We start from the raw sequence: 24,570 nt of genomic DNA, 5'->3' as shown, positions 1-24,570 counted from the left end.
TGCGTCCGTGAAGTGAGCTTGGAGAAGTTCTGAATCGGCAATCTAGCAAGAGATGTGGATAGAGCACATAAAATGAAGTATTTTTGCTTTTTACAGCAAGAGCAAACTCCCTACGGTTAGAGAGTTACAGTTCCTGCAATTTCAATATATGAACAAAAATCATTACATTTTTACCACTTCCAACTTGTTGGCCCAATGATAAGACTTTCTTTTGTGAAGGGGGAGGTCTTGGGTTCCAATCCTACTCTTTAATAAAAAGAGAGGAGAGGAGAGGAGAAGGAGAAGAGAAGGAGAAGAAGAGGAAAAGAAGAGAGAGGGGGGCGCGGGATCTGCTGTTACTCTTTTGCGACCAGGAGCCGCAGCAGTCTAGAGAACTGTCGCGCAGGTCGCGCAGGTGAGCGCAGAAAATTGTCCGCAACTAGAAGTCGCAGCAATCCAGAGAACTGTCGCACAGAAAACTGTCCACAACCAGAAATCGCAGCAGTCGAGAGAATTGTCACGCGGGTGAACGCTGAAAACTATCCGCAACCAGGAATCGCAGCAGTCCAAAGAACTGTCGCACAGGAGACGCACGAATCGAATGCACGCGCAGTAGCTTAGAAAGAGCACAGATGGTATAGTTTTGTAGATGTAACCCGTACGAGTAGAAGATTCGCCACTAGCCGTGGAGATTCGTATCCCAGCAGCCACACCAAAACTTTTCCAATTTGTACTCCCATGCCAAATTCCAATGATGGGTATGATTTTGATGAGATACCACTTCTTAGTAACCCCATCAAGGAATTTTGGAGCAAATATCCTGATATGAAAACTCGAGGTGGATGGACCCTGGACAACTTCCCTACCAACCTTCATCAATGTCAAATTACTAGAGATTGGATAAGCAAGTTGGATTCCCAACCTGATTGGCACCATCCCAAGATCTTTGATGTAATCTTCTTGAAAGAGTACCTCCATGCACCTCCATGTCTCAGAACCCATCCCAAGTTCTATGCAATTCCATGACGTCACAAATGGGAAGCCAACATACACACTTTGGGTGAAGAAAAGTAATCGAGACCAGAGGCTAGAGGCTAAGTATGGCGACGCTCAAAGGCCATAGAGAAAAGGAGATCATGAGGGCGAAGGGATGTCATAGGGGTGAAAAAGGAATTAGAAGTGGAGGGAAGGAAAAGGGAGACTATGACAGAAGGGGAAAGGGAGAGGGGAAAGAAAAGCATGTACATGATAGGAGGAGGAATGTTGAGATGTAGACATCAAGGGAAGAGAACCATACTTTATTTGAAAGAAGGGATGAGAGGGAAATATCAAAATACTAGCTAGGTGGCTTTACAAGAATGAGCGTATCTCATCAAGGAATAGCCCCTTCCTTTTATAGCCAAAAGAGGGGGTCTCTCCACATTAATGTATCCTCCCACATGCATGGTGTGTGTGGAAAAGTCTCCCATGTGGGCTAGGTGGTTACGACAACCCTTTGCCTCAATTTTCCACATAAATCAAGCCCCATATCTCAAGTCTATGATACTCCCTTGGTCTCTTTCCAATTTTATAATATGTTCAAACCTCTAGGAGGACAAGTGGAGGGTTGGCACAAGGAATCTTGCCACCTCATCCTACTTTCCCCATTATTTAACTAGCTCTCTTGGTCCTTCTATACCTCCCCCACATGGGCCTATCCCATATGGAGGGAATAACTCAATATAATATCTATCTCCACCTATTTTATATTGCTTCTCCCATGGACTTTGAGCCATATCTCACTAAATGTAGCCTAGGTGGAGGGGTGGCACATGGAGGAGCCATGCCACCTTGCATTTTATAAGTCTATGAAATTTGTTTGTGGGAGTTTTAAGATCGTCTTGGGATCTCTTTGGGGAATTCCTTAGATCTCTTGTGATAAATGGGCTTGTTTTTGTGTTTATGAAATTTATTTGTGGGAGTTCTAAGATCTCCTTGTTGAGTTTCTTAGATCTCATGTGAATGGATTTTTGTATGTGGGAGTTCTAGGATCTCTTTGGGTTCCTTAGATCTCTTGTGATAAATGGGCTTGTTTTTGTGTCTATGAAATTTGTTTGTGGGAGTTCTGAGATCTCCTTGTTGAGTTTCTTAGATCTCATGTGAATAGATTTTTGTACATGGGAGTTCTAGTATCTCTTTGGTGAGTTCCTTAGATCTCTTATGATAAATGAGCTTGTTTTTGTGTCTATGAAATTTGTTTGTGGGAGTTCTAAGATCTCTTTGCTGAGTTTCTTAGATCTCATGTGAATAGATTTTTGTATGTGGGAGTCCTTAGATCTCTTGTGATAAATGGGCTCGTTTTTGTGTCTATGAAATTTATTTGTGGGAGTTCTAAGATCTCCTTGTTGAGTTTCTTAGATCTCATGTGAATAGATTTTTGTATGTGGGAGTTATAGGATCTCTTTGGTGAGTTCCTTAGATCTCTTGTGATAAATGGGCTTGTTTTTGTGTCTATGAAATTTGTTTGTGGGAGTTCTAAGATCTCCGTGTTGAATTTCTTAGATCTCATGTGAATAGATTTTTGTATGTGGGAGTTTAGGATCTCCTTGTTGAGTTCCTTAGATCTCTTGTGAGAAATGGGCTTGTTTTCGTGTCTATGAAATTATTAAATTAGTTTGTGGAAGTTGTTGAGTTCCTTAGATCTCTTGTGGGAATTTTTGTATGTGGGAGTTTTAGGATCCTCTCATTGAGTTCCCTAGACCTCATGTGAGAAGTATGATTTTATTTTGTGTTTGTATTCTCACACTTTCTTTGAATGAATATGTAATATTCTTTGAATAGAATGTGAAAGAATACAAAGAGTTTTAAAGTGTATGAATTGAAAGTTTTAAAAGTTATTATAAGAGTTGTATCATTCTTACACTTTCTTTTGAATGAATATTTAATATTCTTTCAATATAATGTGAATTATTTTAAAAGAGTGTGATTGAATCGCAATTAATATACTGCATGCTTGAACATGTTTTTCAAAGGATATGTATTGTCTTTTATAAAATGTGTATTGCAATATGCTTCTATTATATACTCAAATTAGTTTTTTTTGCATTTTGTTTTTGGCAACTTCAAAAGCATGGTGCATGGCAAGATTTGGTCATACGTGATGGAGATACGAAAAGTACATGCCTCGATCTCTTTCTTGTAGTGTAAATATTGTGGACAAAAATTCACAGGTGGTTCTACTCGCATCAAGCAACATTTTCTCAGAATAGGTAGTGACGTTGGAGCTTGCACATGCACTCTGTCTGATGTTCTTCAGAGAAAGGAAAGAAAGTGGTTCATCCAACCCTAATAAGAAATTCTGCAAATCAACAAGATGCGAGCACTGAGGTTGATGAGATGGTTGAAGGAGAAGCACCAATAATTTCAAGGAATATATCCATACATGAACGTGATGTAGATATGCTAGCAAGCAGGTTGCAGGTGAGTTTTGATGCGACTAATGTCTGTTAGGTAAAGAAGAGGAAAAAGGGAGAACAATCTTCTATGGAGGATGGATTTCTTCGACAACAAGTGCTTGAAGAGCACTTAAGATGGACAGAAGCATTTGTTAAGAATGGTATATCATTCAATGTCATGAGAGATGACACGTTTCATAATGCCTTGAAATCATGAGCTAGACCAAGATTTATTTTGCCAGATTATAATAAAATGCGTACCGATCATTTGGATAGCGTCAAAAAAACTGTGGCGGATTGCTTGAAAAAAAAGCCTATTGGACTTTATTCCTATATATGGGTGCACTCTTGCGTTTGATGGATGGACTAGCAAGTAGGCCAGACCCTTGATAAATGTAATGTGCATTACTCCCAAGGAAACTATGTTTTTGGAGAGTATTGATACATCTCTAAAAGAAAAAAATTTGGCATATATTGTAAAAATATACGAAAGAGCAATCCGCAAAGCTGGTAGCAGTGAGAATGTTACTGCATTAGTAATAGATAATGCATTGAATTACAAGACTGTAGGTGAGATGGTCATGGCAAAGTATCCCACTCTAACATGGGTGCCATGTGGTGCTTATACTCTCAACTTATTGTTAAAGGATATTGGACAATTGCCATTTGTGCAACTAGTACTACAAGATGCTAACATCGTAGTGAGTTTTATAAAGAGTCATCAATACTTGCATGAAGTATTCAGAGAGCACTCTGTGAAGCAACTTAGGAAATTTTATCAAACTAGATTTGCCACTTCTTTTCTAGTTCTTGCTAGATTGTTGGAAGTGCATCAAGCTTTAGTCGAGACCGTTGCTGATAGACAATGGGCGAATTGGCTAGAAAAAAAGATGTAGTATGCAATACCAGGCTCTAAATGTGTACATCTTGTACAATCATCTCTATTCTAGAAAAATGTTGAAAGAATAAAAGAAGGTGTAGAACCATTTGTAACAATATTGAGGATGGTTGATGCTGATGCCTTTGTTATGGGTAAAGTGTATTGTGGATGTACTACAAATGCAGCTCCATGCAAAGGGGTGTGCATTTGCTTCCATCTCTTATCATCCAAATATACCACTTGTTGCTTCTCCCTAGGAGCAAAGCGCACAAATTCTTTAACTTGTCGTATTGCTTCTGACATCTTCCAATATCAAATGCATGCTCAATCACAGAATCCTGAAGTCATAAGTAACTTTCGAGAGGTTTGTAAAAAGTTACTTCCTGGAGATCAAGGAAAACTGACCTACTAGCAACGAGTGAGATATACGAATCGCAAAGGCTCTTTTGGAGATCCTTGGAATCTTGATGCTATTAAGGCGAATATTGCACCTACTTGGTGGAAGGAATATGGTGGAGAGACATTGGAGTTATAGCATGTTGCAACTCGTGTGCTCTTTGTTGTTGCATCATCGGGTGCATGTGAGCGAAATTGAAGTGCATACGATTTTAATTCATTCTAAGAGACGCAATCGCTTAAAGCCATCAAGAGCTGCAGATTTGGTATTTTGCTTTGGAAATCTATGATTGTTGAAAGGATTTAATGTTGCGGCTAGGGCAGCAAGAGAAGCCATTAATGTAATGAGAATTGTTGGACAATGATTGACTATACAATTAGTTGCTGAGGGTGCATTCAGTGAAGAGGAAGATGAGCTTGAACTACTCAGGGACAACAACGAAGTCAAAGATAGACGATATTGTACTTATGTTGAATGCAATATATAGTGATAGAAGAATATGATAGGTGATAGAAGTGGTGGATGAAGCTCTAATTATATCGGATATAATGTTGTATGCGAGGGGATGGATGGGAAAATATGTCAAGCGATGGGAGAGCGCATATGCTCGTATCCATCTTGTCTCCTTTTGTATTGAAATCTAGAACCTTGTGGGCTACAAGCGATGTGTTGTAATTATTGAGATTGGGATGATTTTGGTATACATAATAGTTAGAGACAATCTTGTGACTTGCAAATACTTTCAAGGCAACATTGAAGGGAACATCAGAAAGTTGGAAAGAATAATCGAATATGCACAATCGAAGTTTATAGTTTCAAGTCTCAAGGGTTGATCTAGCTATTATGTGTACTAATTCACGTCGATATATTTTAATATTTTTGCATTAACTTTACAAGTCCACCTAATCCATTGAAAACCACATAAATCACTTATACCACTTAGTTCACTTAAATCACTTAGTCCACTTAAATTACTTAAATCACTTAAATAACTTAGTCCACTTAAATCACTTATACCACTTAATTCACTTAGATCACTTAAATCCATAGAAAATTACTTAAATCAATTATACCACTTAGTTCACTTAGATCACTTTAATCACTTAAGTCACTTAAATCACCTAGTCCACTTAGATCACTTATACCACTTAAATCACTTAGTCCACTTAAATCACTTATACCACTTAATTCACTTAGATCACTTAAATCACTTAGTCCACTTAAATCACTTAAGTCACTTAAATCATCTAGTCTACTTAGATCACTTATACCACTTAAATCACTTAGTCCACTTAACTCACTTATATCACTTGAACCATCGTTGCAGAAGAAGAGTATTATAAAGTTATAAATGAAGTTCACAATGTACATAATCATGTAGTAGGATCCACATTTACTGTTCCTTGAGTGCTTGGTCCTGCACCCTACAAATCTATATTAGTGAGGTCCTCAAAATAAAAAATATCAGTATCCTTAGCTGCATCCAAATCTCCAAAGGACTGTCTGTAGCGTGCAAGCTCAGACTCCAACATCTATACCCATGCTTGTAGGTCCTTGATCTCTTTGGATTGTGATGCAATGCAATCTTGTATCTCCTTAGCAGTAACACCTTGTTGACGAAGAGGTATGGCAGATGTAGCCAAGTCAACAAGATCACTATGTGACTAGGGAGTTAGCACATGAGGTCTCTGAGACACGGGCTCTCTATTTTCTATCCTTGCTTGCTTGTGCTCTACAGGACGTCCCTTTCCTATTCCTGACAAGTGATGCTTGTCATTCCAATCCACGCGTTGATGCAAGACATTGTAGACATACACCTATTGGATGAAATACACGGGTATTTGTTGGTTATTGGGGATGTTTCCTTCCACCTCTATGAATCATTGGAGAAGGATGTGGGCTAGGGTTTGGTGCCACAAGTCTGACAACTTGGGCTATGCATATTTATTCCTAGCACTTCCTGAACGAAGAAACAAGGTGTTTCTTACGAATTCTGATGGGCATAGTCATATTTAAACATTACTTATCGCATCATTTATCATGTCACTGTAAATATACAAACTGTTCGAACAATGGAGTGGATCCAAACTTGGATGATATATAAAACTAAAAATGTTACAAGTTCCATGATCGGTCACTCATGTTACATCTTGGCGTCCAAGAAAGACTCAGTCATTGGCTGGTCTAAGTCCTTGTTTTGGACTGAGCTATATACCACATCTTGGAGCAATGTCAAAAATCCCACAAAAATCTGTAGTACTTGGATGTCTATTCGGTTTAGTTGACTTTCCCTGAACCGCAAACCATCGTAAATGCCCGATTAGAGCTTCTGGGGCCATACTTGGCGATGGTGCACAAATGTCCAAGATTTTCAGGATGTGATGAGACATGGTGTACATATCCTGTGCAACATCGAAAGGTGGGAGATTGGTGCAAAGGCACTCTGGAGCAACGTGACGAAACCCAGCAATGGAGCTTCGCATAGCTGCACAAAATTCCACCCAAAGCTTCCGTCTCCATATTTCCACAGAGGTCCGTGTGAATGAGCTCTAGAGGAGGCTTTGCCCTACTGGCCTCTTTAGGAAAGGGCTGCCGATGCTGCTTGCCCATCATGCAAGCTTCACATACATCAGGCAGATCTGAAATTTCTAGTAGGTCTGCAATCATTCCACTTTTATGCATCTCCTTCAAAGAACTAAGGTTTAGATGACCAAACCTCTCATGCCACAGCTTAGTGCTCTTCACATCCACTTCCACTCGAGCACTGAAAGCTGCGAGTTTGTAAATGTTGTTGCACCGTGTACCTTTACGAACGACCTTTCCTTGAAGATCTAGGATTTGTGTACCATTCTTATCGAATTGAACTTTGAGGTCCTGATCCATGATCGCAGAAATGGACAACAAGTTCCTCTTGATATCTGGCACATAAAGAACATCGGACCATTGTTTTACAACTCCATCTGACTTGAGAGCAATCGTACCTTTTCCTTTTGCTGGACATTTTGCATCATTGCCGACTCCTACAATGATGTCATTCCCTACCGGCTGTAGAGAGGTATATCAATCCTTCCGACTGGTCATGTGGCATGATGCACCATTGTCAATGATCCAAGGTTCATCCACAGGTACATGAACTGCCTTTGTGCAAATCTCCTCAATTGCTATGAGCAGCTCTATAGGTACTGCCTGTGTGCTGTTGCTGGACTCTTTCTTTACTCCGTTCTTCTCATCTGCAATCTTCTTTCGGCACTCATTCTACTTGTGACCTATCTTGTTGCAATAGAAGCACTTGATCTTCTTCTTTCTCTTTTTATCATCAGAATAAGATGGGTTACCAGAGTCCTTACACTTACCTTTCTTTGATCCGGTCCAGAAAGCTGAATCTTCTCCAGTCCTCGTCTTTTCACGCATCTCCTCCTCCAGATGCATTGCACTGAAATAATCCTCAAAGTTGAGGGGTGGATTTCAGTTCTGCATATTCAGTGCCGTAACAAGAACGTTGTACTTTGGTGGGAGAATCCGTATGCATCCTGGTGCTAGATTCTCGCTGGTGATGGTGATGCGAATCGCAGTCATCTGATCGCACAGATTCTTCACCCTAGTGATGAACTTCTCTGCCACTTTAGACTCAGACAACTTCTCATTCGCGAGTTGAGTCTCCAGATTCTGAATCCGCTCTGATTCGTGGTCTCATACTGATTTTTCAAGACCGTCCATGCGTCCTTCGCTGTGGTGACATGTTGAATTAATGCCATGACGGAATCACTAACACAGCAGCCAATAGAACACAACACATCTGCATTTCTTCTTGTCCATGCAAGAATCTCATCTACAGTTGGTACTATCTGTTGTCCTGCATTGGCTAGATCCGGTCTCGGACCGGCCTCACATCCACCCCAATAGCAGTGTCCCAAAGCTCATATGCGCTTAGGATGGTCTTCATCTTGAACTTCTAGAGAGGATAGTTAGAGCCATCCAACTTTTCGGTTTTGCCGAACCGTGGCATTCGCAGTCTTGCGGGCTGGGCCATCTCTCACAATCTGCTCGCAAACAGAAACACACTACCAAATCTTCTTGCTAGAGTCCAGGCTCTGATACCATGTAAGAAAATAATACAACGTATGTGCTCAACAGATAACAGGATCTCGTACGCAAGAGAGAAAACAAGATAGTATGGAGAATCAAAAATTTGATTACTATAGAACTGATACAATAGATGGCACTGCCTCCCAGCCATGCATTCCTATGAAAGAAGCTTCGATGGCATGCTAGAAACAGTAGAAGATGGGGGCTGAATGCTAAGGAATAAGGGTTGCTGTAGTGAGTAATGAAATGGGCTTCATGGGCTTGCTCTTATATAGCCACTAGTCATAGTCGGTTAGGCTCAATTGGGTGGCCGACCTAGTCTGCCCAAAACGGTCGACTGGGGGTCGGTCCCGAAATAGGCCACTGACCATACGATAGAATCTCGGTGTGCAAAACAGAGCAACTGTCCTACGGTCACCGTTCGGCCCACAGCCATCCGGGATCATTTGAGGCTCCAAATGGGCCCCGCAACCTGAGAGTGAGCTGTCCTGGGAAATGCTCCTTCTATCCTCAGTGCGGTTAGTCAAGGGATGCCTTCCCGCACTTGCATGTAGCCTAGTTGGTGGTGTGCCAACTCTATTTGAAGCTGTCTAGCCATCAGGCCACACATGGCCCCCATCTAGTGTCCCTACCGGATAACCGAGCTACTCAAATGCCTTCTCCTCATATGGGGGGCTTACAAGTAGAGTTAGTTGGTTCGCACGTAGTTACATGAGAGTGGAGCATTGATATCTAACACTTCCATCTCCCTCCCTCCTCTTTTCTTTATTCCTCTATTCTACTTCTTCTCTTCCATCTCCCTTTCTCTTCTTTTCTCTTCTTCCATCTCCCTTTTCTTCTCTTTAATCTCCATCTTCTCCTTCTCTTTTCTTATCTTTCTCCTTCTTTCTCCTTCTCTTCTCCTTCTCTTCCACGTCCTTCTCCTTCTCTTCCATCTCCCTTCCTCTTCTTTTCTTCTCTTCCCATCTCCCTGTGAGAGTGCTCTCAATGGAAGCAAGAACGGAAGAGGGAGGGAGAGAAACAGAGAGCCACACAAGTTTTGGTGGGTGCAAAACACCCTAATCTTCTTTTTCATTCATTTATATATGTGTTTGAGTATTGTACATAACCGGGGTAAATGCACAGTGACCTTTAACCCCCACAACCTCCCACTTAAAGGACAATGTGCCTTTAAGGGAGAACAACCAGTGAGCATATTATCCAATGCCCATCAATACACAACAATACTCAAACCGCTGACTAGGTAGACTCTTCGTCAGCATATCTACAGGTTTATCATCTGTATGAACCTTGACAAGCTCTATGCACTTGTCCTCAAATACCTCCCTGATGAAATGGTACTTGACCTCAATGTGTTTGGTCTTTGCATGAAAGACCAGATTCTGTGTTAGGTGAATAGCACTCATGGAATCACTATGCAATGTCGGTACACCTGTATGAATCTCCAAATCTCCCACTAGCCGATCAAGCCATATAGCCTCCTTGCAACCCTCTGTGGCTGCAACACATACTCAGCCTCTGTGGTAGACAAAGCAACGCACTTCTGTGCGCAAGACATCCATGACACTGTACCACCTACAAAGGTGTTCACACATAACTAGAAGTGGATCTCCTACTATCCATATGCCTTGCATAGTCTAAATCTATGTACCCAAGTACACGCATGTCTCCTCTACGAAAGCAGATGCACATCTCCTTGGTACCCTTCATGTACCTCATGATGCACTTAACTGCCTCCCAATGCCTCTTTCCTGGATTAGCCATATACCAGCTAACAACTCCCACTGCAAATGCAATGTCTGATCTAGTAGCTATCATAGCATACATAAGACTCCCAACCGCTGATGCATAAGGAACCTTGGCCATCATGGCCTCTCCTCATCTAATTTGGGACTATCTCTATGACTCAGTTTCACATATGGAGGCAATGGAGTACTCACTGACTTCCCCCCCTTCATATTGAAATGTTGCAATATTTTTGTAACATAATCTTTTTGTGAAAGCCAAAGGAGTTTCCTACTCCGATCACGCGTGATGTGCATACCAAGAATATGACCTGCAAGTCCCAAATCCTTCATATCAAAGGCCTCATGCAACTTGGCCTTTAATGCATCTAGCTCATAAGTATTCTTGCTAGCCAATAGCATATCATCCACATATAGTGCCAAGATTATCAGGCTATTATCCTTAGCCCTTTTAGTGTAGAGGCAGTGATCAATTTCACTCCTTCTAAAACCCTGGGATCGAATGAAAGCATCAAACTTCTGATACCATTCTCTAGGCGCTTGCTTAAGACCATAGAGACTCTTCTTCAGCTTGCAAACTAAATGCTCTTTTCCCTTTTCTTCAAAGCCTTCCGGCTGCACCATGTAAATTTCCTCATGCAAATCCCCATGCAAGAAAGCTATCTTGACATCCATCTGCATAAGCTCCATATCTTATGCTGCCACTAGTCCAAGCATGCATCTAAGTGTGGTCATCTTCACAACTAGAGAGAATATCTCATCAAAGTCCACACCCTTCTCTTGCTTGAACCCTTTAGCGACCAAATGGGCCTTGTACCTAGGCACATCATCACCTGCGACCTTCATCTTATAGACCCATTTACATGGCAATGCTTTCTTTCCATGTGGCAAAGAAACCAAGTCCCAAGTATTATTCTTCATAAGTGAACTCATCTCTGATTGCATAGCATACTCCCACTTGCGTTGATCCTCGCGCATCATAGCATCTCTGTAGCAAGAAGGCTCCCCACAATCAGTAAGCATCACATAGTCTACTCCTGGAACAAACCTATCAGGCAATCTAGACACTCTAAATGATTTTCTCAAGTGCATTTCAGCTTTTTGTCCCACCTGCATATCAGCCACATTTGGCTCATCATTTGCACCAATAGGTGATCCATCATCTACCCTTGATTGTATACCTATGGGAGTACTTGGTGGTATTGGATTTCTTCCACATTTGGTGCATGGACAGCTTGCTGTCTATCAACATATGCAGGTGGATCCACATCCTGGAAAGTGATTCTCCTCATTTCCACATCCCTCATGGGTGCCTTATGCATCTTCTTCTCATTGAAGACTACATCATGGCTGTGTATGATCTTCTTTGCTTCTGGATCCCAGAGACGATAGCCCATCTCTCCACTTTCACCATAACCCAGAAAGATGCATTTCCTAGACTTAGGATCTAGCTTCTTTCGAAGCTCTTTTGGCACATGTGCATATACCTCACACCCAAATATATGCAACTGAGAGTAAGAGGGCTTCTTGCCACTCCATGCCTCTTCAGGAATACCACCATCCAAAATCTTACTAGGTGATCTATTGATCACATGCACTACAGTCTTCATTGCCTTAGCCCAAAAAAAAGACTTGCATTGGAAAGCATGCATTGCAACCTTTCTTGAATGGTACGGTTCATCTTTTCTACAACTGGATTTTGCTCTAGAGTATGTTACTCATTGCAAAGTAAAAAAGTACACTTTAGGATGAAAACATAACAACTTGTTGAGGCACCATTGAAATCCCTGAAATAAATCATGATTCCAAAGAAACTCTCAATTTCTAGCCCCAAAGAGAATGGCACCGGAAAGAATGGCACGAGAGACACTCCTTCAAAATACATTATGAATGTAGTTATGAACATGTTTGCATATTATTCACACAACAATTACGCACCAATTTACATAGTTGGCAAGAAAGTAGTAATTTCCATAAGTAATGATTGTATAAAGAAATACAATGTTGTTATTCAAAACTCATAGTTTGCAAATAGCTCCTCTCCTGCATGTATATCATCTTATATGGATTCAATACAAATGTGACCATATTCTGCAATATCTATGTTCATCATGGGATCATACCAAGGTGGAACATTAGGGGAAAATACATAACAAACATTTGGCTTTACATTGGTATTTCTATTGCTGTTAATAAATCCTGCCACATTGCCATATTGAACATCACCAACAATATGCACCATATCCTTCATAGGGACAGTAGGGTCCTCTTGGATAGAGTACTTCTTTAGCCTTGGATGAACTCTACATAATTCCTTCTAGTCTCTGTAGGAGTACTTGTCACCTCCATAATGGAGAATAGTAGTCCCTCTCTTGATGGAGCCATGCACAAACAAGCCCAAGCCAGCACCTGTAATGGTTGATTCATGCACCTCGAAAGCCACATTTTTTATCCAGAACACTTCGTTGATAGGGACAGGTAACTTTGGTGGTCCAAATGGATCTCGTTCTGGTATGTACCTACTCAAGCTTGATTTGAACGTATATCTATCTACATCACAAAAGACAAATTCAATTAGCTGCAACAACAGTTATATAGACTTGAGATAAAATAAAAAAACACTTTGACATATGTACCTTCATGAAAAATACGCATTCTGTAGTTGGTTTATGTAGCCCTTAGCGATGTATTTCTTGATATAGCAACCTTTGTACCCTAGGTCTATAGCCAATTGAGAAACTTGCATAGCATTCATGCTAGAGAGTTGCGGAGCATTCCTTAAAAGTCTTATTTGGGATGCATTGAGTTTAGGCACCTGGCCATCACCACCATGGGTTGTCCTAGGGTGTACACCCTTTGGTTCTGTATTACCACCTATATCCCTCTCTCTTAGTAGATCTGCAAGAGGAAGATTTCTTGTTTTATATTCCATTCTTGACCATGCATGATTTTCCTCCCTCCATTCATCAATTACTTTCTGGACAAGGTTGAAATCCTTATGCCCCTCCATCACAGGTAATTTTCCATACCGATTTGTCTCAATCATGATGCACACATCTTTAGTTTCATCGAGTTGTAGTAAGTACGGCATCAACTCTCTCAGTAGAATATTATCATCCTTGTCTTGTACATCAAACATTGAAGGAAATATGCAATTTGATGGAGGGCTAATGCAAGCCTTGTATGGGGAGTCATCAACAAGGATTGTCCTTCTAGCATCACATCCAAATGCCTTTGAGATTTTTGCTAAGGGTTTGAACATTGCCTCAACACCAACCTTGTCAAGCCTATTTATCCTCGTCTTACTGTAAGTGTAGCATCCTTGCTAAGACCATATAACAAAGAAAGGGAGGCTCTCATTTGCATAATTTTGCAGCTTTCCTACCATATCAAGTATGTTATACTCCATTGCAGTTGACCAGATACCTACATTAAATCTTTGTAGCAAGATTTTAAGAAATTCTATGCACCCAGGATGAAAACAACCATATAACTATTTTTGCCATGCATAATAGACGGATGTATTGGAGACTTGAATAGGCAGCGACTTAATAACAGGCCATTCAAGTCTAATATGATTGTTAATCATGGCATATCCAAAGAAATTGTATGTGGATATAGATCCAAATTCTCCTTGAAGTTGCTGGCTTGTGACTCATCCAAATTGTCAGGTGCTATGTTTTCATACATGTTTGCAACAACAATAAGATAATCTAGTCTTGTCCCCAATGTTGAGACAGTACGTTCATCCATGTTCTCTTCTAAAAGTATAGGATTCATGATATTCCTTGCAATTTTCTCCATTTTCGGGGTTATGTTTTCTTCTATACCTCCTGTATCCATCGTGTAATTTATAGTCCCCATTTTGGGTGGTATGTTGTCCTCTACATTTGATGTCTCCATATCCTTCCATGCATCATTGGTCCCTGTGGAAGTTGAGGAATATAGAAATATTTTGATTCTTTAGAGTGTATTCAACAATGTCGAAGCATAAAAGCATATGAAACTAATAAATAAAAATAAAGTACGAACATTATCCATCGCCGTTCACTGATTCCATTGTCTTTTTGGGGAATGGCACTGGTGCCAATCTCTCTAAAGGTCAATTGAGAATGCAAATAGTGCAACCTTTCTCTCTGAACTCATAGAGAGAATGGCAATAGTGCCATTCTTCTCTTGGGGTGGTGCTAGTGCCATTTTACATATAAGGTTATGGAGAATGCCATTAGTGCCTTTCTCTATATCCTCATTGGGAGGAGAGAATACTACTAGTGCCTCCCCCCATGTCCCAAAAGAAATGTACAATGCATGATCTGAAAGCATAGATACTGTATTACTTTGGTCCAATAGATTTGTAGAAAGCACCCAAATCCAAACTTTGGTAGCATAGTAATACTATACAATTTTTAATCTCTATAATGCTTTCAACTAACATAGACTCAAGAAAGGAACATAACAGTATTACCATTTCTACATAACCACAAAGAGAGAATGGCACTAGTGCCATTCTCCATATGAGGTCACATAAAATGTTAATAGTACCTCTTGCGTATAACCTGACATAGGGAAATGAAGGGAAATGACACTAGTACCATTCCCCATGTCATTATGTCACACAATTTTATCATACCTAATGTTTAATCTCTTTAATATAATGAGAGTATGTGCAATCGAGAAAATCCATAAAAGTCATATTATTTTGAAACTGAATACACAAGGCATAAATGAGTAGCTAAAGACCTTGCTCCAAATCTTCCAATGTAATCTTTGGGATAGCTTCAAGATCTACTTCAGTTAAAAGTCGCAAGTCTTCAATGTGATGCTCACCCTCTTTAACTCCTTCATCGATACGTGAATCAGCTCTATGTGTCTCAAGAGGCCTCTCAATGCTAGACCAAATCTTAATATGGGGATTATTTGATGCATGTGCCACACACATAGCCTCAACCTCTGTCACCTGTTGGGATGTCTTCACCAATGAGATCACTTTTCTTTTGCTTGACAATGCTTGTAATGCCACACATCCATTAGTAAAGACGTCAACAACAACTTCATGTTCCCTACTACAATAGCACGTGATGCACTCCTTGATGATGCCATGCTTCACAACCGCCTCTTTTTCATACTCATCGTCCTCATCAGAACAAAGAATATTGTCCTCAATTATTGTGTATGGCCTTGTGTTTTCTAACATGTGCTCAAATCCATCAAACCCATCATGTGAGCTGACAAATGACAAAAAATAGAAGGTCTCAGACAAACCCTTTTGTGCACTATCCGATTCATGGATAACACCCACAAACCTTCTATGCCAAAATCGAGCCTCTATCATTGCTTCCTTGAGATTTACCATCTCTATCATTGTCATAAATGATAGCAATACATACTGTGACGGAGTGGCAACGGTCTCCATCAAGCCACAGAGCAACTTCTTGAAGGCATCCTTATCCCAACACATGCCTTTGGCAGATCCCTCTGAGGTGTCAAGCACACACAAGCTAATTGGAAGTTGTCCTTTGGAGTGACATGTTAGAAAGCTCTCCCCCTCCATCTCCATGTTCACTTGAATAATTGTCCAAGGAAAACAAGACTGCGATGTAGACTTGTTACCCTCTATTGAACTAATCACCCAATCAACATAGATTGACACGGCTTTTGGGAAATCAGGTGTGGACTTGCCAACTTGCAGCTTCTCTTTGACCCATGACTCACATGAACCCTTGAAGCTCTGATAAACAATTGAATCAAATTTGAAGTAAGTTTCAAGGGCATCCCATGTTTGATGTTGGGGCGAAGGGTGACATGAGTTGAACTCCTTGATGAGCACTTCTTTCAGGGCTCTATCATGCTTAATCTCCATTGCCCATTGAGACATTTCAATGGTGTCCTTGTCTTTGCTTGACTTGACCAAGACTATTTCTTTAGACTCAATCTCTGCTTGAAGTGCACGTACATCTTCGTCTTCCAATCCTAGCAGACACCTCATATATGTTATTGTGGTATTTCGACCCTCAAGATCACCCTACTTCACCAATGTCAAAATCCTAATCCATTGTTTGTAGATGTCATCATCATATGTGACCATGTGTGTGTCCTTGATAGCCAAGTTTATGCCCATCGATACGCTTGCAACTCCTACAAAATTCTATATAAAAAAATCAAAATCATCTTAGACATTCTTCTAATCCAAATCATGTAATAGAGATAATAATGACACTAGTGCGATTCTCCCATTACCATGTCAAAAGCATGACTTGGTAACTAGAAGAATGGCACTAGTGCCATTCTCACATCAGGGAATTGACACTACTACCATTTCTTTTACAAAGCCATAAACATTCTTAAAATAAAAATGCATACAAAACAAAGTTTATTACTCACATCCCAACTTTGTCGATCTTTATGCCCTTTGACAAGGCCTTGGGCTGGTTTCTTTGGTTGTCCGAATGCAATCCACTGTGTCCTTAGGTGTTGTAAGATATCGATATATGGTTGATTTTTCAAAACGGTTTGTGCCTCCATGTTGGCCATTGATGATATCTTACAACTTGCTTCAACTGGTGCATTGACAACAATTCTCACCTTCCTCCATGTATAGAAACCTTTTCGTTGATTGAAGGCTTCTCCATGTGCTTTAGTTATAAACATCCTTGCAGCATAAATCGAATGTTGCCCTATGAGAATCCAATAATTATACTCCTTTAACTTTTCCACCTTTATCTCTTCCTTGCACATCGGAGTATTTGTGCCTGTGTGGTAAGGCATAAGATATGCACATGTTGCAGGAGGTCATGCATTCATTGCAAAACTCTTGACCAAGTCACTGACATAGCTGAGGGTCAATGTCCTGTACACATATTGGAAATTAATCACTAGGATCAACACCTCAAACTCCAAACCAAATGGGAAGTACTCTACGTACTCCATCAAGCCTGTCATACTTGTGTCCTTCCTTTCCAATTTCTTTTATAGTGCCTTAAAGTCAACATCTGGCTAGATTTTCTTATATAGGATGATAGTTGCTTCAGATGATTTCTCACCATGTCCTGTTATATGTGTCTCACCACTCCCCGTTGCATCATCTCCACTTCCAGTTCCATCAGTGACTATTCTCGTACCTCCCTGTTTTCCTCCTAAAGTTGTCTCTTTGTCTTTAGCCTCCAGTTTATCCCCAATGCTTGTTTTTCCATCTGACCTTATTTCCTTCTCACCTGTTGTTTCCTCCTCATGGGTCTCTCTAGCCTTCTCTTTCAATGCGTTTTGAGACACTTGAGAGCTTGATCCTTCAACATCACTTTTCTAGGTTCTTTTCGAAACTTTTCTACTCTTTTTTATATCTTGCTTTATCCCTTTTGTTACCAAATCAAAGCTTTCTAATATCTGTTGGTTGGTATAATTTTCTGGCTCATTAATCCAACCCCCAGATATCATCGTGTCCTCCCCAGTAGCATTCATCCTTGCATGATCAAAACAAGTAGGATCCAATTGATACACATTGCCTCCCAATGTATGAATTTTGAGACAAGGAACGTTGTCTTTCTCGGTATCCTCCATCTCTTTAAATTGTCCAACATATTCAAAAGTTGTTCCTTGGATGTTCACAAAACAATGCACTTTATGGAGTTTTTGGAGTTCGTTATTGTATATATCCAAAAACCATTCTCTTCCAGAACTAACTCCATCATAAACTGACACCTCTCGAACCTTTCTCTTTCCCTTGCTAGCCATTCTTGCAATGTTCTGTTGACAAAAGGACCAAGGACACAATGAAATGTATAATAGAAAATCATAAGTGTAGTAGGAAATATTACAACCACAATGCAACTTCTATTAACAAAATAACCAAGGCGAAGCAACTTATATATGCATTATGAAAAACTACACCAACATAGTAACCAAATATACACAATATCAAAGTTAAGATGGTTATAATAAAGAATGGTATTCGTGCCATTCTCCAACATAATATGATGTTAGAAGAGTGTCACAAATGCCATTGAACACATGGATTGTGAGTTTGTTCAGAATGGCACAAGTGCCATCCTCCGTGAGAGTTTGAGGATAATGCCACTGGTGCCATATATCCTCCATGATGTTAAGGAGAATGGCATAAGTTCGATTCATCACATGGATTGCAGAGAATCAAAGAATGGCACCAGTGCCATTCTCCTTATGTGAAGGTTATCACATGAGAGTTTTCTCACATGACCTTCTAGATAAGGGCACTGATGCTAATAAGATTGAACATGTGAGTTTAGGCTTCTCAATGCCATTTTCTAGGGCCTAATGAGAGACTGGCACCACTGCCATTCTCCACTTGTAAAAATGTTTACCCTACTATTCTAGGAGGGGTATTCTAGGAGAGTGGTGTCCAATTCCAATCCACATGTGAGTTTGATGATCTCAGTGTAATTATGTAGGTTCTAGCATGAGATTGGCATCACTGCCATTCTCCACTAGTGGTAGTCTAGACATTCCACTAATTTTATTGGTTGCAGTATGATAATAGCAAAAGTGCCAATGCACATGTGAGTTTAGAATTCCTTATGCATGTTTTCAGGTCATGGTATGAGATTGGCACCACTGCCATTCTCCACAGAGATTGACACAATTCCATATGATATCTACACAGTGGAGACAGTGATCACTACATAGAAGAATGCACATGTGAGTTTAGGCTTCTCAATGCCATTTATTAGGGCCTAATAAGAGATTGGCACCACTGCCATTCTCCACTTGTACAAATGTTTACCCTACTATTCTAGGAGGGGTATTCCAGTGATCATAGGAGAGTGGTGTCCGATTACAATCCAAATGTGAGTTTGATGATCTCAATGTCATTATATAGTTGCCAGCATGAGATTGGCATCACTGCCATTCCCCACTAGTGGTAGTCTAAACACAGCGGAGACAGTGATCACTACATAGAAGAATGCACACATGAGTTTAGGATTCTCAATGCCATTTCTTAGGGCCATCATGAGTTTGGCATCGTTGCCATTCTTCACTAAACACCTATTTCATTAATTTTGGACTAGTGCACTGTCCAAATTCGTTTTGTGAGATAATTTTGGATAAAGCATTTAAAAAAAAGAGGCTCTTATAAAACAAAACTTTGAGTCAAAAAGTAAGATTTTAAAAAATCAAATTAGAAAAAATGACGTGACATGTTATTAAAACTAGAGTACATTAAAAAAAGAGGACTTCATGTTGTTAAAAGAGACAAAAAGTAAGATTTTAAAAAATCAAATTAGAAAAAAAACTAGAGTACATTTAAAAAAAAGCATGACACATTTGTACAAGAAGTAGATCATATAACTTAAAGCCATATGGTGTTAAAAAACACCTTCCATTAGCTCAGCCTAGAAGATGTCATCTTTGTCTCTCTTGTCTATTACCACTTTACATTAGAGAACTAAAAAGTCTTTGTGGAGCTGTAGTTTCATTTCTTGTCTATTACAGTTACTTTAGAAAACACATAAGTCTATGGAATTAAATTTCACAGTTACTTTAAATTTCTATGGAATTAAATTTCCATCACTTGACTATTAAGTCATTAGAGAGAGCATATGTCCTCGAAAGTGCCTACTATGGCATGGGCTTCATGAAAACAAGCAGACTTTAAACTTGTAGGCCATGCATAACCAGGGCTGGCATTGCAAATCTCCTCACAGTCTCTCCTCACAACTTGTTTCGAATCTTCCGCCGACTTGTAAGCATTCAACAACTGTTCTTTTCTCTCTTGGCTTTCCTCATCTTCATCATTTTTTTCAATACAGCTTCTAGCCACCGCCATATCTTGTACGAAAATTTAACTCGTTTGCATAAAAAGTACGTGATTAAAAGAAACAAAAAAGAAAGCTAAGGATATTCACCTCTTCTGCTGAGTTCAAATCAAGCAGCCATGTGCGTAACATATCCTCCTCGAATGATTTTCCCTTCATTGGTCCATACAAAAGAGATCTAAGACAAAATTTGAGTTCAGTAAATGAAGTGGGGTAGTAACTAGTCATTGTCTTAGAGGGAAAGTGGGAGAAGGAGAGTGAGGGAGTGATAGCGAGGGATGCACAGTGAGCTGCCCCTCTTTCAAGAGTGATAGAAAGTGAGGGAAGATGTAAAGTGAAAGACGAATACAAGTTAATCAGAAGGACTAGGATGTAAGAAATAAGAGAGTGTTTGTGGAAGGACTACGATGGAAGAATACAAGTGCACTAAGGCACGATGTGTTCGCTATGATAAGGATAAGGTTTGGAATAAAGTGAGAGAAGCATTGAAAATGCTGTACTTTAAGTGAGTGGAGACTGTCCAACTGAATAAAATTTTGTAGAGCATTGGGAATGTTGTACTTTAAGTGAGTGGAGCATTGGGAATTGATACTTTGCCATGAAATATATTACAAATATTACATCATCACATTGTATTCATATCAAAATTCTCATCACAGAAGGTTATATTTCCTAATAATCACATCATCACACATTCATATCATAAAATTGTGTACATGAAATAAATATATAAACATCATGATTAAATGCCACTTAAGTAATAAGTTATAAATTGGTGTATAATCAACAAAAACTACATCATGATTCATACATTGCAACAAATAAATGTCAAACATAATATTCATGGAGTAAACAACATCATGAGAATATGCTCCTCATGCATATATACAAACACAACGTCATACATGCATCACAACTCTTCTGATGCTTCTAGTGGATACTGTGGCAACTCTTCTGATGCTTTCAATGGAGGCTGTGGTGCTCTAGATGTACACTCAGTCTCTACTTCTTTTATAGTATGTAGTGCTTTCAGAGTAGACTCAGTATCCTCTTCCTTAAATGCAAGCAGAGGCTGTGGCAACTCTTCTGATGCTTCCAGTGGAGGCTGTGGTGCTGTAGGTGTACACTGAGTCTCTACTTCTTCTGTAGTGTGCAGTGCTTTCACAGTAGACCCAGTCTCCTCTTCCTTAAATGCAAGCTCTAATATTGCTTCAGTTGCACGTTGTACATTCTAATGGCAGCAATTAGGTCTCGAATGATTTCAGCCCTAAACAATTGTATATCCTCCTCTAAATATTTGAGCTCCAAAGAGTCTTCTGATGAGATCTGTGGCTTAAGTGAGAAAATTTCTTTTAAAATCAACATGCAGTTGTAGGCAACTCTCCACCCACAACTATGCCCATCTTCCTGCTCTACTACTAAATGCTTTTGGAAGTCTAGCGAGTCTTTGTATTGTCCTGTTTCTCTGATAGCAGATACCAACTTCTCAATCGACCTGCTCATCAATTAAAAAAACTCAGTGTGTCTATTACATAAGGTACATAATATAGAAGTAACAATAGATTAATAGAATATTTACGTTTGCACTGAGCCATGAAAGCCTACAATCGAGTTAACAAACCAACAATAGTTGTCTTCAAGTTCCCAAACCACCAGACTCCAATGTTCCCTACACGAATAATTAAGAACCATTATTATCTAACACAATGTTGCCAGTATAAGATGAAAATAAAGGTTGCCATGATACTTACATCTCGGGATATGCCATAAATAGGACTGGCATGCCATGTAAATGTAAAGGCTGTAACCATTTACAAACATCGGCTATCGTCTCTACCAAATCGTGAGATAACTATACTGCACCAACAAATAAATGAATACTAGCTTATTAGATTTAATCAAAATATTGAATTATCAAGCAGAGAAAAAGTTTGTATCAAACCTAAGAATGGCCATCATAATGTTGTTATTGACCTCATTTGAAGCTCTAGGGAGGATTGAAATCTCCTCTCCCCCAAATTCAAGATACTGAGGTCTATGTTGGATCATAACCCTAACATTAAAAGAGCTTCCCAATTCTTTCAATGAAGCCATGTTTGTAGAGTTGAGGTCTTCTATCCCCTTTGACTCTTTGACGGCATTCATTTCGCACTCCTCTGAGCCATTATCTATTTGTATTGTGGGAGGGTCCATAATGTCTCCCTTAATGATCGCTCGAATGGTAATGTTATAAATGCATAGAGATGCAAATCCGTATATGTTGACAGTGTGGTGTCATTTTGGTTCTCAAAAATTTGACCAAGTACCAAAAAGCAATTGTAGCCCACCCTCCATCCATAATTATAGATGTCTCTATCCTCTTGATGTGATACCTGACATATTATATACTCTATTTGTTGTGCCAAGTCACATTGCCGCATTACTGTGTCGATAGCACCTACTAACTTTCGAGCTGATTTGCACATCAAAACATATAACAACAGTGAATATGTGCATTGCATATCAATCTACATGTCAAGAAGTAACAACAAGTGTAGTCTATACTTACTCTAACACAGTGCCATGGATGGATGTCATTGAGTTGGCAAAGAAGCACTTCTTAGCAAAGATGTCCATGACTACTAGACTCCAATGTGAGCTGCATTATCAATAAAGAATAATTACTGTGTTTGAGACAATTCTAGCAATGCAATAGAAAAAACAAGTAGGGTTTGATGCTTACTTCTCATAATATGCTGTAAAAATAACTCGTGCCTCATTCATAGGAACGTGCTTCAACCACTTGCAAACATCCTCTATGGTTTCTTCTTTGTTACTAAGCACTTCCAAAATACGAGGATCGAGCATATATGAAACGCTTTGTATATTTTGCAGAAAATTTGCTATAACATTACTATATTTTAAAAAAAAAGTATTAGCTTCTTGGGTTTAATCAAAATAAGCAAAGTATAAAGCCAAGGAAAAGGCTGCATCAAACCTGAGGATGGTTGTAATGACTTTGACATTAACCTCTTTCTTAGGATTCAAGAGGATTGAAATCTCTTCTTCATCGAATTCAAAAAAATGAGGTTGTTGTCAAATTAACAACATAGCAGTGAATGAACTTCCAATCTGCTCCAATAGATTCATATTTTCATGACTCATCTTATTGAGAGAGTAGTCTACATCATATTCTTCTTCACTTGCTATGGCTTCTACATCCTCCTTCTGCTATAAAAATATAAAAAAGTTATGCGATGTACACATCCCAAATAAAGGCTTAAACAAGTAGATAAGGTTTCATACATGCTTTCATTAAGTGAGTCTCTCCTCCTCTTGAAGCAAAAATTTAAAAAGTAAGGTTTTATACATGCTTTCATTAGAGTGAGTCTCTCCTCCTCTTGGAGGAAAAATTTAAAAAGTTATGAGATTTACACATCCCAAATAAAAATAAAGGTTTAAATAATCATAGAAGTATAAAGATAGCATGCTTTCATTAGACTGAGTCTCTTCTCCTCTTGGAGGAAAATATAAAAAAGTTATGAGATTTACACATCCCAATTAAAGGCTTGAACAAGCATACAAGTATAAAGATAAGGTTTTATACATGCTACAATGTAGTCATATTTTCAAGTTGTTTCCCAATGGTAGCAATTAGACGCTGAATACTCTCAGCCCGAAACGCTAGCAGATCGGCTTCTGTATATGATTCGATTTTGACTGGTAACTCCAAATCAAAAATCTCTCTAAGAAACAACATGCAGTTGTAGGCAACTCTCCACCCATAGCTGTGCCCATCTTTTTGCTCCACTGGAAGACGTCTTTTGAATTCTACTTAGTCTTGTTGCTCCGTGGTTGTTCTGATAGCAGATACTAGCCGATATGCAGCACTGTCCATCATGACATATTAAATATGTTAATATGTCATGATCATAAGATACAAAATAAGAAAGTGACAAAAATATTAAGAGAATAATTACCTTAGGGAGTTGGCATGATAGCCTTCCATTGAATTCACAAACCACAAACGGTTGAGGTCAAGGTCCCAAGCGATCAAACTCCAATCTGAGCTACACGACCAAAATATAAATGATTATTGTTTTACACAAACTTGCCAAAAAAATAGTAAAAATAAAGTTAGAGTTGATACTTACTCCTCATGATAAGGCATAAAGATGACTCGCACCCCATCTAAATTCAAAGGGCTTAACTAGGTACAAACATCTTCTATAATCTTTTGAGGAGAGCTAAGAATAGAAGAAAGGAGAGAATCAAGCATGTAGAC

The 24,570-nt window shown here is 39.4% G+C and overlaps 1 protein-coding gene across 1 annotated transcript in view; it reads right to left on the bottom strand.

The window, feature by feature from the left end:
* Positions 1-335: 335 nt before the first annotated feature.
* Positions 336-24,570, bottom strand: part of LOC147900954 (cytochrome P450 750A1-like) — a 69,664-nt gene continuing 45,429 nt past the window's right edge. The window contains exon 2 of the mRNA XM_087376404.1: positions 336-443. Within this exon, the coding sequence (XP_087232530.1) occupies positions 336-443 (108 nt within the window). The remainder of the gene's footprint in view (positions 444-24,570) is intronic.

The sequence above is a fragment of the Dipteris shenzhenensis genome, chromosome 6 (genome assembly GCF_047967505.1).
Source record: "Dipteris shenzhenensis isolate YYH24624 ecotype China chromosome 6, Dip_SZ_1.0, whole genome shotgun sequence".
Lineage (NCBI taxonomy): Eukaryota > Viridiplantae > Streptophyta > Polypodiopsida > Gleicheniales > Dipteridaceae > Dipteris > Dipteris shenzhenensis.
This window is presented reverse-complemented; position numbering and strand designations above follow the sequence as displayed.